The sequence below is a fragment of the Sturnus vulgaris genome, chromosome 2 (genome assembly GCF_052056855.1).
Source record: "Sturnus vulgaris isolate bStuVul1 chromosome 2, bStuVul1.hap1, whole genome shotgun sequence".
NCBI lineage: Eukaryota > Metazoa > Chordata > Aves > Passeriformes > Sturnidae > Sturnus > Sturnus vulgaris.
In genome coordinates, this window is record NC_142244.1 from 20,121,413 (window position 1) to 20,136,971 (window position 15,559).

At 47.1% G+C, this 15,559-nt stretch overlaps 1 protein-coding gene across 1 annotated transcript in view; it reads left to right on the top strand.

The window, feature by feature from the left end:
* The first annotated feature begins 2,225 nt into the window (after positions 1–2,225).
* The window catches only part of ADAMTS5 (ADAM metallopeptidase with thrombospondin type 1 motif 5), a 34,102-nt gene continuing 20,768 nt past the window's right edge, over positions 2,226–15,559 (top strand). The window contains exons 1-2 of the mRNA XM_014892024.2: positions 2,226–4,079; positions 13,543–13,675. Of these exons, the coding sequence (XP_014747510.1) occupies positions 3,234–4,079; positions 13,543–13,675 (979 nt within the window). The 5' untranslated portion in view covers positions 2,226–3,233. The remainder of the gene's footprint in view (positions 4,080–13,542; positions 13,676–15,559) is intronic.

Below are 15,559 nucleotides of genomic sequence, written 5' to 3' on the forward strand. Positions count from 1 at the left end.
CGAAATGTAAAAAGAGGCTAAGAGGGCAAAAGTGTGAGGAAAGAGATGATTCATTCCAGTGATTTATCCTTACACATCCAGGCTCTCAGACTAAAAGATGTTCCCTCTCATTGCACGAGAAATGACTGACCCATCTTTCCATTATTGCACTGCTGTGCTGAGTTATTGCAGTTTTGAAACGTAAACAGGACCGATTTCCTAATCCGTGGGATAATTTGCACAAAATAATTTGTACCTTCCTGGAAAGTCTGGATCCTTGCTTGGTGTAACAAGGCAGCCTAGCCAACTTCTTCTTGTCATTTGGGAAATCAAAGACAACTCCAGAGATGAGCAGTGGGACACACCATTTAATTATCACCAGCATTTCTAAGCATTTCTGTTTTTCCAAGGTTATATGGCTGGACAGTTGGAATTAGGCTGCAGCCTGGGAGAACATTACACTGGCCTCTTGTGCACCATATGCCTTTTCATTGACAAACTAACACTTCTTTAATGAGATGTGCTGAGGTTGTTATCCAAAATACATTCCTTATCCCAGATCTCATCTCTAGCGCCTCTCCCAGGGGGATCTGGGAGTTTGGACCCAGATAGATTTGCAAATCCAGGGCTCGATCAGGTCCCAGTGAAGTCAATAAAAATATTGTTGGTGCTGAGCAGACATGCATTAGGCTCAAAGGAAAAGTAAAACTCATCCAAGAAAATTACAGGTTCTTTTTTCAATCAAAATATGTCTCCTCTCTCTCTCTCCCTTTAACTTTTTTTCTGCTGTTTTAACTTTATTACAAGTTTAAGTAACTGAGAAAAGGTTTAAATTTTTAAATGTTGAAAAGTCCTGGCCTAATGCCCAAAAAAAGTTAATGTGACCTTCCTAATACATAACTCTGACTAATTTTGTAACTTACTGACTCTAGTCAAAAACTTTTTGGTATGATAGAACATGGAAATGTAGAAAAAGAAATACCAGGAGGTTGAAAAGTGAACTTTAGCTCACAGGTATCACTATTTCCAGAAAAATGGAAAAAGAAGATTGAACACTTGTAAAACTTTGGTGAGTTAAACATTTCATAAGCACAACCTCAGGGTTTTGTTAATGCAATCATTTACATGGGAATATTAATTTTTGAGGCTTTTGGGGTTTTAGTTAAGCTGTTCCTTAAAGAAATGGTGGACTTGCTGAGCAGGTCTGTGCATCCCACCACCTATCCTGACCCTGCCAAGCATTTCAGGTGTGCACATCATTTTCTCCCAGGCAGAGTGTTCAGCAGTGAGATGCTGCTTGCAGGTGAGGATGAGATTGGAGACCTGCATCCCTGCAGAGCCCTGCAGCCAGAGAGCACCTGTTCCTGGTACTGTTTTGGGACACGGAAACATGGGATAAGTAAGCACTTCTGCTTGTTGGTGTGGGGTCTGGACCTCAGCAGGGGGCAATCAGTCGGAATCCTCAGGGGTCCCCTTGCTCTCTCTTTCCCGGAGCCCTTCCAGCCCCTGACCTCGGCAGGGAAGGAGTTGTTTGCCATTTCCACTCAGCCCACTGGCAATGCTCAGGTGCAAAGGTGACTGCAGTCACCTGTGTCCCTGCTGGAGCCCCAAGCAGGGGGTGGCAGACGAGGGGCCGGGCTCAGCGGGTCTGTGCGACAGCGGGGGGATGATCCAAGGGTCCGAAGCCATCCCGGAGGTCAGGGCGAGCATCACCTCCCCCCCGCCCAGCCCGCCGCCGGGGCTGGGGGCAGTCAGTCCGCCCGAGTGGATGACAGCTTGCCGGCACTTAATGACAGGCTGGGCGCAGAGGGGCTGCCCAGACAAAGACGGGAAGTTCGGCGCTGCCCGGGGCAGGGGCTGGGGCTGGGGCCGAGCGGGGACACGGCGGGACCCGGGGGCTCCATCAGCCCGGCGAGACAGCCGCGCCCGCTCCCTCGCTGGCTCCGGAGCCCGGCACAGACCTCTCTCCTCTTCCTCCTCCTCCTCCTCATCGTCCCCGAGCCCTGCGAGCCGCAGCCCCGGCAGGACGCGAGGTAAGCGGCGGGGACATCCCGAGCCCGGCGCGGCTCTGCGGCTCCCGGCGATCCGGGGCGAACCTCGCGTTTTTCACACACACACCCCCAACATCTTCCTCCTGCCGGGCTCTCGGTGCCGTGCCCCGGCTTCCTCCGGCTCTTCTCCTCTCCTGCTTCCATCTCTCCCGCTCACTCTCGCTGCTTTTCTCCTCCCCCCGAAGCCGCCCCCCCTCCCCCTTTCCGCCTCCCCTCAAGTTTCTCCTTCTGTCTGATTAAATGAGAAGGAAGTGTGGGAGTGGTGGTTTTGAAGCTCTCCCTTTAAGAGGCAGCCTGCAGTGACGAATTGTTGAAATTGCCATTGCAGGATGGCATTCCGCTATAAATTCATTGTTCCACCTCCTCTCATCTTCACATTTCTCTCCCTTCTCCTCTTGTTCACATCGACAGACTGGGGATAACAACAACAACAACAGGAAAGATACAGGGAGGGGGCTTTTACAGAAATCCAGGACGTTTTCCGCTTCTTGGGCTTTTTTCTTTTTTTTTTTTTTTTTTTTTTTCTTTTTAACCATCTCACCGGAGGCGATCGAGGCGGTTTTGGGTGCCTGAATTTCTTCTCTCCCCTTCTCCTCCTTCTCTTCAAAACAAAAGAGGGCAAAAGAAGGAAAGGAGCCCACCGGAGCCCGACAAAGTGCCGAGTCGCAGCAGACCTGCCCCTGCTGCTGGTGATGATCCGGTGACTACAGCAGAGGAGTGGAAGAGGAGTGGGAAGTGCTCAAACTTCTCTACTTGCCGGCTCCGAGCCGTCTCTCCTCCTTTTCCTCTCTCCTCACTTTGCCTCCCCGGCAGCAAGGACTTGGGATTTTTTTTTTTTTTTTTTTGCCTCTCTCTCTCTCTCTCTCTCTCTCTCTCTCTCTCCTTCCATGTGCTCCCGGCTCTTCCCTGCAGAGAAACACAAAGTTCACACGCGAGCGGCTTTTGTTGACGTTTTTATCTCTCCCACTCACACTTGACTTCGGGAGGGAGAACTTTTTTTTCTGATTTTTATTTTTTGTTGTTGTTGCTGTTGCTGTTCCTTTTAATTTTTTTTTTCCCCTTTCCCCGCATCTCTCCTTTTCTTCCCATCCCTCAACTCCGCCGGCCGCCTCCTCCCCGACACCGTCTCCCGTTATTACCATCATCATTATCACCACCACAATTACGCTCCCCGCCGCCCCGCTGCCCCGCGCCGAGGCGAGGATGCTGCCGGCGCTGCTGTGGCTGCTGCTGGCCGCCCGTGCCGGCCGCGCCGCGCCGCCCGCACCTGCCGAGCCCGGCGCGCCGCCCGCCCGGCCCCCCGCCCCCGGGCCGCCCCGCGGGGCCGTGCGGCGCCTCGACCCGACCTACGCGGGGGGCGGCAGGGCGGGCTACGTGCTCTACGCCGGGGGACAGCGCTTCCTGCTCGACCTGGAGCGCGACGGGCCGCGCTGCCACTACCGCGGCACGGTGGACGGCAGCCCGCGCTCGCTCGCCGTCTTCAACCTCTGCGGCGGCCTCGACGGCTTCTTCGCCGTGGGCCGCTCCCGCTACACCGTGCGCCCGGCGCGCCGCGCCGCGCGGGGAGAGGCCGGAGCGCGGATCTACGGAGAGGGCCCGGCCCGCGCCCCGCACGTCTTCCGCAGGGAGAGCTTCAGCTTCGAGACGGTGCCGGCCCGCACCAGCTGCGAGACCCGGGACCCCGCCAGGCCGGCGGGCGGGGACGGGAGGCGGCGGCGGCGGCGGCGCTCCGTGTCCCGGGCCCGGCAGGTGGAGCTGCTGCTGGTGGCCGACGCCTCCATGGTGCGCAAGTACGGGAAGGGGCTGCAGCACTACCTGCTCACCCTGGCCTCCATCGCCTCCCGGCTCTACGCGCACGCCAGCCTGGAGAACCACGTGCGGCTGGCCGTGGTGAAGGTGGTGGCGCTGGGCGACAAGGAGAAGGGCCTGGAGGTCAACAGGAACGCCGCCACCACGCTCAAGAACTTCTGCAAGTGGCAGCACCAGCACAACCGCCTGGACGATGACCACGAGGAGCACTACGATGCCGCCATCCTCTTCACCCGCGAGGTAGGCATGGCCCTGGCCATCGGTGTGGCCGTGGTGGCGACCAGGTGTCCCTCGAGCGTGGGGTGGCCAGGCTGCTGCACCTCCGGGCACCTCACTCAGCTTTGCCTCCCCGCTCCTGGATCCGGCTCGTCCATCGGGCGGTGCAGCATCTCAGGGAGCGGCACCGCGCACAGCTGCTGGGGATGGCAGAGGGTTGGGATCTGTGCGTGTCCCCTGCCCTGTGTGTGCTGTCACCCCCACTGTGGGTACGCCAGTGCAGTGCTGGGACCCCAGCCCGCTGGAGAGGTGATGACTTTGATGGTGGGACTCAGCCTGACATCCCTCTGCTTGAGGCATGGCTCCGTCCTGCATGTCCCTGGGAGATGATGTTTAACACCTGGCTCCTCTCGCTCTGCACAGGTGGCCCAGTCGGGAAGGGCTGATAGCACTTCTTAGCCTAAATTAGTCCCCAAACAAACCTGCTACTCAAAGTGGTGGAGAGCACCTTAAAGACTACAGACGTCTTGCTTGTGGAGCGACTTGGGACGCAGTTCCCAGCAAGAATAGCTCCACCACACTGGAAGCCAGCAGCGCTTGTGGTTCAGGTGTAGGAGATAAACACAGACCGCAGGTAAACAGGGCTGCACAGGCTGAGCGAGCCGGGCTGGTGGCAAGGGGCTGCAGTCCCTGTCCTGTCCCCCTGATCAGGGTGCCCTGATCAGCTGTGGGCTGGAGCTGCTTGTGTTGCCCATGCAGAGCTGTGCCTTGTTGCTCCACGCTGGGTTGTTGATTAATTACATTGCCAGAGGTCGTTAAGGGACATTGCTCTGGTAGACATGTGGCCGAGTTTATGCAATGAAGTTCTGTAAGAATATCCCTTCAGCGGTTTGGGTTTGGTGTTTTCTTTTTTTCCCTTTCCCCAAGTACGAAAAAAATAACTGCATGACTTTCCGTTCATTTGAGTTCTCCGGCTTTGCTACATCGGAGGAGCCTGCCAAAAAGGATGCTTTGGATGGTTTGTGGAAGGAGTTGCTCCAGAAGGGAGAAAAAAAGTGCCTGGCTTGCTTTTATAGCTGTAAATAGTTGAAACATTAGGTCCTGTGTCAGGCATCACTTGTACAACAGGAGCCCTTTTTAGCAGTTTAAAGCCCATCGGTGCAATTTGAGAGATTTCATTTCTTTATCGCTATAACCTGAATGAAAGCAGGCTACCTAGACTGGGTCAGAATGTTTTTGGGTTTGCTATAAACAACTTTTCTAACGGTTTATTAAGCCTGGACCAGAATCCATCACTTCTCTCTGAGGAGTGTTTCTCTCTGCCGGTATTCCTACTTACTTCCCTGGGCTATATGACAATTCAGAAACACTTAGGGTGGCGACTTTGAACCTTAACATCAATTATTAAGTTAATTTGTGTTGAGATAGGATGTGACTTTAAAGTGCAGTTGCTTTACAGATGCTTAGCTGTAATTCTTTGCATGGACACCTTCCTGCCAGAATAAGAGGGTGCTGCTAATCAGTAATCCACAGTTTCAAAGTCTTTCAAGCTATGCATAGAATTACCTCTCTGGGGTGTAAGTGGTGCATAGAATAAACAAATCACCGCAGTGCCTGTGGTCTCCTTCCACTCTTAAGATGCAAATGTTGCTTGCACTGCTACTCAGGGTTGCTTCATGAGAAAAGAAGCACAGGCTTGTGTTTTCTTGGTTTACATTTTAACAGCTTTAACTCTGGGATTAGTTGCTCGATGCAGTTCAGGACAACTTAATCTGCTTTAATGCTTTGCTGTGTGCACGCCGACATTGTTTGGCAGTGTTTGACTGAATTAAGAACCAGACTGGAGTTTCTTGCTACATGTGTTCATGATGTTCTTTGCAGAGAGCGTGTGTGAGCCCACACGATTTTTATATGCTTACCCTTGAAATGTCAACATGAATCTATTTGCTCCCTGTGGAATGTAAACACGAAAAGGGTTAAAGGATGAAAAAGCAGTGGAGATGTTTCCTGAAGAAAACAGCCCCACTTTGAACTAAAGGAGAGATTTTTTCCAGTTTAGCTTTTCAATGAGAGTGGCAGCAGTTGGCAGGAGAGCACCACTTTTACAACTCTGTTTTGGATGGATGAAGTTGGTTGCTAAGCTACAAGACGCCGAGCTGTGGCTGCGTGTTTTGATGGGCTCTGAATATCGTCACGCTGATTTTTGAACACCCAGATGTCTCTTTCTAAGTGCCTTGGGTTTCAGGCATTGGGCAGACGAGTGAGGTACAATTTCCATCGTTGTTTACTAACTCAGGCCACCTTGGGCTTCGTGTCTCTCCGTCAACAGAATAATATTTGCAGATGGTTTGTCAGCTGAATGCATGGCCTCAGCTGTATGGAATTGGTTTTATGTAGATAGAATCTGCATTGTGCATGGCTGGTGCCATACAAATCCCTAATATAATAATCATCTTTGTTCCAGAGTGACATTTGATTGGATGTTATTTCTTTACACTAAAAGAGGGCTTTATTTGAGTTCCTTATAAAGGAAGAATCCCAACAGAATTCAGCAGTTTTGCTTCATCCTCTTTGATTGTCTTTATTTCTTTAAAGATAAATTGGTAACCATTGATAGACTGAGAGTGTATTGGCAGCTCTCCTTTATTATTAAATTAGTAGTGGTTCACATTATATAAGTTCAAATTATCGTTGTCATCATCATCATTGATACTGGGAAGTACTTCCCATGTAAAAAAAATTAGAAGGAAATTCACTGACTCTGAGTTAAAACAGCCACTTACTTCTGGTCATAATCTGTATTTAACTGGATAAGGGCTTTAAAGCAATTATCCTGCAGATCATAGTAAATCAATAGGAACATGAATTCAGTTTGGGGTGATAGAGGCAACATCTTAAAGCTGTGTTTAGGCTTTGTGTTGCTTATCAGTGATGCCAAGGGTCCATTAGCTGCAGTGGTCCTGTGTTTACTCTGTAAATGCAGGGAGCCCTAGAGTTACATGTCTGGCCATTGTGGAAACCTTCAGTGGACACAGAAATTATCTGTCACTAAATGTTGCAGAAATTTAATTGGACTCCACAGTTATTATTTAAATTTAATAATGAGAAGTGTCTTTTCCCAGTGGTCCCAATCTCTCATTTTGACCCATGAGGAGCAAGATGAAGCATGACAGAGGTCTGACTTGACAGTAAGAAAACGTGATAATTTTCTGATATTTTTAAATTTCCTCAAGGCAGCTTGACCATAACAGCCTTTGAGAGTACATGGGTCCCCTGCTGTTGGACTACTTTGTGGTTGAATCCTTGGCAGCAGCTGTAAATCTTTGGGCCACATAAATCCTAGAGCATCCTCTATGGAATATGGGGGTGCAAGGATGCAATTCTGGAGGCCAGGTGAGTCCTCCACCCCACAGAGGAGTGGCTGTGTGGTGGGGAAGAGGAAGAGCTTGCAAAGCCCTCTTTCCCTGGAGATTAGATCACTTGTCCATGGCAGTGAAGTCAACAGCAAATTTAGAATTCATTGCTTCATCACTTCTTCTCAGTGGCAGTGAAGTCAACAGCAAATTGAGAGTTTATTCTGTTTCAGCTTTTTTTATAGTGAACGATTTGCAGAAGCTGGAAGCAAATTATCTTCAGATTTTTATGGGTGCAACAAAACACTTGCCAGATTATTTGTCACAGCAAATCAGATTAGATGGGACTTGCAAACTGCAGTTGAACTCACACTGTTCTTTTTCTGAGGTCCAGCCTGCTCTGCAATTATCCTCTAGAATTCATCCAATCTATTTCATTAGTGGCCCTTAGTTAAATTTCAAGTGAACTATTCAATGCATTTGGACAAAATCCAGCTCTCTTCCTTTTCCCCCACTTCTGAATCATCTGAAGATTAAAATAGATGTTTCTCACAGTAGATACAGACATCAGGAGCAAGAAAAAACTCCTTTCCTAAGCTCTTGTTAGCATCATCTGTGATAGTGCCATGGTGCCTGGCTCAAGCAGAGGGTTCATGCTGGAGCCAAAGGCCACTGTCCTGCCTTTTTCTACACAGTAATTATGTGGGGCTGGTGTGTTTGATTTAGTTCAACTGTCCATCTGGCAGTGCTGTTGAAATTTAACAGAAAGCTTTGTATTATCTCTGCTCTGTAGATGATAATTTCATTGCATGGAGCACATGCTTTCTTTGGCTCTATTTCTTTCTTCTTTCTTTTTTTTTTTTTAATTTTCTCTGTTATCATCTTCCAACAGTTATTATCCCCTAATAGTAAAACAAGTGACTGTACCAATGGTCAGTAGAGTAGATTTCACTGTTAATTATTATTACTGTGAAGAAATTGTAGTGGATGTGTGTATCAGTTACACAGTGTTTTCAGCAACTTTGTTGCACATCAATACGTTTAAATAATGTCCCTAGGGAAAACGAAGTGGAACATAAGTGATAGAGGAGCAGTTTGATTCACCCTGATCTGGAGGCATGGTGTGGAGTTTCCCCACAAATGAACTGTGGCTTAGGCAGCTTAAATCACACATTTTTACTTGGTCGTCAGTTCCCAGTTTCATAATTGAAACTTCTCCCCGTGCAGATTCCAAATGCTTTATGTGCATTTTGTCAATATTTTTAATAACCTGTAGTTTCTGTAACAAAGCTGTGTGTTTTTGTTTTTTTAAATGCTCAAGCCTCAGGCTCATATTTATCATATAAACCCCAAGAGCAAATGAGCTCATTTTTTAAGCTAAACTACTGGGGAGCTTTTTAGGTAGATATGGCAGATACCATCATTGTGGTTTTTCTCAGAAGGTGACCAGACTTTGGCCACCCTCTCAAAATGTGGCCAGGGGAGGACAGAGCAGTAACCCAGAATCCGTTCTGCTCGTGTGAAAACATTTTTAAACCACGTGTGCCATTCCACCTTGGTGTGACACCAATAGAAGTTCCCCCACTTTGCAGAGAAGCTCTGGGAGGGTGGATGTGTGTGTTCCTGCCCCCAGCTGCCCCCACCCTCCCTGCCCAGCCCTGCGGTGGGAATGCTGCTGCAGGAAGTCGGAAAGTCGTGCTTAATTCCTTCCTCTGCTTGAGGGATTTTGGGTCTGTATCGCCCACCTCCCAGGAGAGCTCCTTAACCAGGAGGTTGTAAGCTGTTCCAGGTGTTAAGGAAACTTTCCACCCCTCTGACCAAAGGTCTGTCACTGTTTAGTGAGTAATTCATATGGTGAGAACGAGAGGAATCGTGACCTGAAGCTGCTGAGTGGAGCGAGGTGGTCTGGGTTCCTCAGGCATGGAGAGGCTGTTTCTGTGATTTACCACAGGCTGTTCAGTGGGAAAGAAGAAGGATGAGCAATAGGGACCAAAAATTGGGTCCCTTCCCTGCCTGCCCTTCAGCTGCAGCCTGGGCTGGAGGAACCTTGGGCTCAGGGGCTGCTCCAGGCAGAGTCCCTGTGTGCATGGAATGACCCTGGTGTAGACCATACAGTCCTAAAAAATATGCTTCTAGCTGGCAGGAATTTGTAGCTGGATCATGTTCTTACTGGGAAAAGGCTCCAGCTGATAAGCTGTTGCAAAGGGAGGAGAAGAAAAAGTGAGCAGAGCTGTACAGGTTTTAGCTGTGCTTCTCTGTAGGCTCAGCTTCCCTCGGGGCAAAGGTGGAGAAACATCAAACATCTGAACCCCAATAAGCAAAGTGCCCAGCTGTTCCAGACTGTGCGACTGTGGCACTTTGGAGCCCACAGGATCCCAAACTGAAAGTCCTGTGAGGGGTAGATAACTCAGGAGACCTGAGGACATGTTCTTCTGCCCTTAAATCCCACCTAACTCCACGCTGGTGCTCACATCATGTTTTGGATCTGGTCAGTGGGCTCTCACCTAATGCCAGGATTCACTAAACAGTTTATTCTTGTTTTGAAACCTACTATAGAACACAGTTCAGGTGAAATAAACTGCCTGCTCCAGCCAGGACATGGTGACAGTTTGCTCCCTTCACAACAAGGCCATGTATACATGGCAGCCAGCCAGCTGCTCCTGATGGATTTAGAATGCCAAGAAAACTTGGCCTCTAATGAGCTGTCTAATTAACTACTAGACTTGTGATGTACAGCTTAGTTTTACTAAGCCATTCCTTTGCCAAAGCTTAAGTCTTAACATCTCTTGCCTCCTGCATAGCAAATGCATTTCCTTGTCATTCTGTTTTGAAACTACTGTAAGGCAGCTCAAGGACCAGGCTGCTTTCCTTCTTTAGAAATACCAAAAAACATTCTTTAAAGCTTCTGCCACTGTTTCAAGGCAACGGAGCATCCAGATCTGAGTAGCTGATTAACTTTCTAATAGAAGCAAAAAGCCCTCAGAGTGAAATAATAATTGGAAACTGATTTTATGTATCACGAGTCCACTCTTGCCTCGTGCTTTAGCTGGAGTATGAAAAGTTGAGGCTACCCACACAGATTTTTTAAGATTGCATCATTACATCGAAACCTGTTTTTAAGAAAAAATTAAAATATTTTCCACTTCTAGTGTACTCCCAGAAAGTTTGCTTCATGAAAGTAGTAGGCTGCTTTCCAGGACTGCCCAGGAAAGCAACAAAACAAATGCAGCTATTGGTTCTGGCAATGAATAGTCCATGGCCAGTGTTGGATGGCTAAGCAGGCGTGATTTTCAGTAACATCACTTGTAGTCAAGCTGTTTGGAAGCTGGTGTTGGTGAATTGGCCCAAAAGCAAACTTTTCAGAATATTTGTCTCAGAGATGCCATTTGATAGGCTGCAGTTCTGGTTTTGATATATGCTATGCATAGAAGTAGATTCCAGTTCAAATCATGCAAAGGCATGAGAAGCACAGAAGCGAATGAGACAATGACAACACAGAGGAGCCCCCAGTAATCTGCCTAAATGATTATTGATAATGTCAGCCTTAGCTGCATATGAGCATTCTCAGGCAGTCACCAAGGGCTGGAATTGGCAGGGAAAACCAGGATGCTCAGTCCATGCTCTGCTGGAAGCACAGCCGTGGCATGCTCTGCTCTAGCAGCAGATGGGCAACCCACAGACATCCCCATAGCAGCTTCTTACACAGGAGCTGATGCCACAAAATATTTCCTGTCCTTGTTTCCACAATCCTGTACAAGCCTCTCTGCTGCTTCCCAGCTGGGATTTGGTGGCAGCTGGGGGGGGTGACAAGGAGGTGGCCACGGGGCTACTGAGGGGCCAGGGCTATGCTGTAGCACTGCCTGCCACTCTCTGACCCCAGGGTGAGCACTCCTCCTTTCTGGGCATGGCTGGTCCCACAGCATCTGAGCACACCTGCTTGTCCATGGGGAATTGGAGGAGCTAGGTGATTTTACATATAAGCAGTTTGCAGAATCGTGTTTTTCCTGCTGTGGGATTTTCTAGCCTCTGGTACAGCCCTGATACATAGGGCAGGCATTGTAATGCAATCCTGTGCACAGCTCTTGAAATGCTGAGATGAGATGATGGTAACATTTCTGCCCTAGTGTTCCATGCTCCACACATCCCGTCAGAATTAGCTCTACAGAAGTTTACAAGATTGGCTGCTTAGAAAAATTGTATTTTTTTAGTTACATTTGTGTCATCAATCTGGTGAATCATTGTGAAGTCTGGCTGTGCCTGCTGGTGTAAATTCCCAGCATATCTGCTTCTTGTGTGCAAATGGGAGTAAATCCTGACTGGCGAGAGGCATCTGGGTGCTGATACCATTGTGCCCACGCTGGGAGCAGCACTGATGGCAGTACCTATGTAATAATAGCACCCAAATACGAGCAAAGACAGAGTGACATAGAATCTGCATGCAGAGACAAAGCCTGAATTAATGAAGTTTATACTATTTTGGCATTGTCAACCTGTGTAGCCCTCCTCCAGTAAGCTGCTTTCTGTCTGATTTACGTGCTTTTGGTACTTGTGTAAGAGTTTCAGTTCAGCTGCTGGTGTGGATTCAGGTCACATTGCTCTATCACAGAATCACAGGGTCAGTGATGTTGGAAATGACCTCTGAGATCACTGAGTCCAGCCTACGAGTGACCACCTTGTGCTAGACCATGGCACTGAGTGCCACATGCAGTCTTTCCTTAAACCCCTCCAGGGACAGTGACCACCACCTCACTGGGCATTCCCTTCCAATATCTAGTCACCCATTTCTCTGAAGAAAGTCTTCCTAATGTCCAAGCTAAACATCAGGCTTAAGACTGTGTCTTCTTGTCCCATTCATAGTTTGCTGGAAGCCAGAACTGAGCCTGAAATTTCTCCTCCATATATGTAATACCCCGCTTTGTGGTTTTAGCTTGAAAAGCTTCTTTGTTGGGGGGGAAAAAAACCCTTTTTTCTTTCTTTTTATTTTGTGTTTGTAAAGAGATGCTCTGTCATAGTATCTGTGCACTCAGTGTGGTTTTCTTTGACTTCAGTGGGATTTGAATCCTGTGCACTTCCAAGTTTGCCTAACCTGTCACGATCAGTGAACACTTCTGCTCTGAAACCTCCTACAAGGTGTCTCGTTTTCGGATGGATTAATTATGAAAGGCTTCATAAAAGGAAGTCCTTGTAGAAGGAGATCTGAAGGGTAGAATCTTGAAAATGAAGGGGGAAAAGTGCTCTTTGATCATTTTGATAATAACATTTGTCATGCCTTGAAAATGACAATTTCATTCAAGAACAATGAAGTGTTGAAGTGTTCCAAATAGCATGGGCCCCTACTTTTCCATCTCATCAAAAAAAAGTGTATATATGCACATTCACACTGATACTCTTCCCTCTGCTTCAGTAGAAGCATGGAGAAATTACTGCTGGTGATAAAACACAATGTCTGATCAAAGTTGAAAGACAAAACCTGATGCTACCTGCGTGGTTTTTGGAGACACCTCGTATCTATATGTGGGAGGAGTGGTTAAGTTGTTGGGATTTTGCACTCTCTCATGTCACTGACTCTCAGCAATCTCTGAGAATTGCTAAATACTTGGTATATTATTGGGTAACACACTATTAATTGTACTGCTTGACAGATGTGGAATGAGCTTGCACATGTAACAATCTCATTTCTGTTAAGTAAGGGTATAGGATTGGCTTCAGAAAAGAAAGGTGATCTCTGGTTCAAGGACTGAGCAGAAAGCTGAAGCTTTCTCTGTGCCTTGGTCTACCTTCTGTAAATAAAGAGAATTTTCTGGTTTTATTATCAATGAGGAAATGCTTCCACAGTATATTTTCAATACCTCCTTCAATGCAAGTTGAATATCGCAGAAATACAAATTTAACTAAGAGCGATTAGCTGCAGAACATATCCAAAACCTGTTAAAGTCCACGCAAATACTCCCACTGACCCTAGCAGGGATTGGCTTGCTGTGCTTTTAGCTGGAACTTTGATATTTTCATCCAAATCCTGCCATAGGCAAAGGCGACTTTAAGCAGTTTTTACCGCTGGGTGTAAAAATTCATTGTAACGATTTTTCTTTCTTTTTTTTTTTTCTTTGGTTTTTCTTTTCCCCTTCCCCGGGCAGGATTTATGTGGGCATCATTCCTGTGATACCCTGGGAATGGCAGACGTTGGGACCATCTGCTCCCCCGAGCGCAGCTGCGCCGTGATTGAAGACGACGGCCTCCACGCAGCTTTTACGGTGGCTCACGAAATTGGTATGCAGTGCCTTTTCTGTTCCCCTGCCAAGCCAAACACTCCCAACAGCTGCATTAGGAACCAAAATACCCCGCAATTAATTCCAGATTTCCCCCCCCCCCCCCCCGGCCCCGAGCCCCGCCTGGGGATTAGGGCTGTGTACACATGCACTTGAGGGTTAACTAATAAGGGATCAGAAGGCAGGGGAAGGCGCACAGTAGGTGTTTCCTCCCTGACAGTGGCCTTTCTGAGCAGCACTTGAAGTGAAAATTCAAAGGCTGCTGCTACTGCCCAGAGATGTCAGTGCATGGCCCTCCTGAGAAAGCTCTTGGCCCATCTGTTGTAATTTGCATGCTCTTATTTATTGGAAAATAAGTCACATTTTTCAACTTGTTGCATCCGCTGCTGTTAGGAAGTTTTTTTTTTTTCCTTGTATTACCTGCAGAGAAAAGCTTTCGTGCCAAAAACCCAACATAACTCTCGTATCCTTGGACATTGATTTTAAGGGAAATTTATGAATCCTGTAATAAGTGAAACAATATAAAGATTTGGTCACAAAACTTGTTTAGCTTTGTTTCAGTTTCCACCTCAGTGGACAGCAATTAAATTAGGAACCTTGCATGTACCCTTCAGAAAGGTTTAAGATAGAATTAGTGACAGAAGAAAGTTTGTGTTCTGGGATATTACTTCTGTCTGATACATCCCTTCAAGACAGACTGCTGCCATGTTGATCATGTTTAATTTACTGTTGTTTTGTGAACTGTGTTCACTGGAAATACGTTTGCTGTAAGGGCTGATCGCTTTGGGGAGTGAACAGCAATTTGAAAGTGGAGAATGTTCTTTTTTTTCTTTTTTTTTTTTTTTTTAAATATTCTTGGAAGGAAATAACAAGGGAAGGAGAACTTTCACAGAGAGCCAGCTGCTGAATTGCCTTGTACCTTTGTGCCAAACCAAAGTAAAGTTTGCTTTGGGAGTATCATTGCAGTGGTTCCATTTTCAAGGAGCTTGCAGGTAGAGCCCGAGATCTGAGTTCTTTATACATATGGCTGAGGAAACAGAGGTCACCAAGGATGGAAAATGACCTGAGTCTTCAGTGACAAGTGATCCTAACCCTGCTCCTCTTAGAGCTCAGCAAAGGAATTCCATCAGTAATGGCTGGAGAAGGGATCAGGCTTGTCATGAAAACATGAAATACTGTGGCAGGATGAGTCCCCAGAGCAGAATTTTTTTTTTTCCAGTAAACAATAATGTCACAACAAAAGAACAAGTCTTCTAGAATCACTAATTCAGTGCCTTTAGAGAGAGCTACAGCAGTGTGGACAGACAGATTCACATGGGATGTGGATGCTGTGAATGAGCCATCACAAACCTGGGATGTGTTAAATGGCAAACTTAGCCTGTCATTCAAAGCCAGAGTGCTGGGGACACTGCTTGTGTCCCTTGCACCCAAAAGTGATGTCTCTGCTGAGGGTCAGAGGGTAGGGTTGGGTGAGGAGCCCTCTTGTTGATGGATCTGATGTGTGGAGAGGAGAGGAATGTCTTTCTTCCCTTTTATCAGCAATAAATACTTTTTTAGATAGATTAAAAATGAAAGAACACAGATCAGTAAAGACTGGGATGAGCAGCAAATATTCACATTGTTACCTTGAATTCCACACAGAGAAAATATAAGCAAAAGTGAATTATTTTTAGTGATCTAGAAGCAGATTTTGGAGAAAGGCCATTTTCATACCTAGGCATTTACAGGAATCTCTAAAAACTATAATTTTCAATGTAAAAAAGGCATGAATTGAAACGAATAAATAAGAGCCCTAATGGACATAAAACCTCTAGTTTGAGGCTGTTTAAAATAACATCCTCTTTTTTTTTTCCTCCTCACCAGAAGTTTTTAAGAAAGGAGGGGT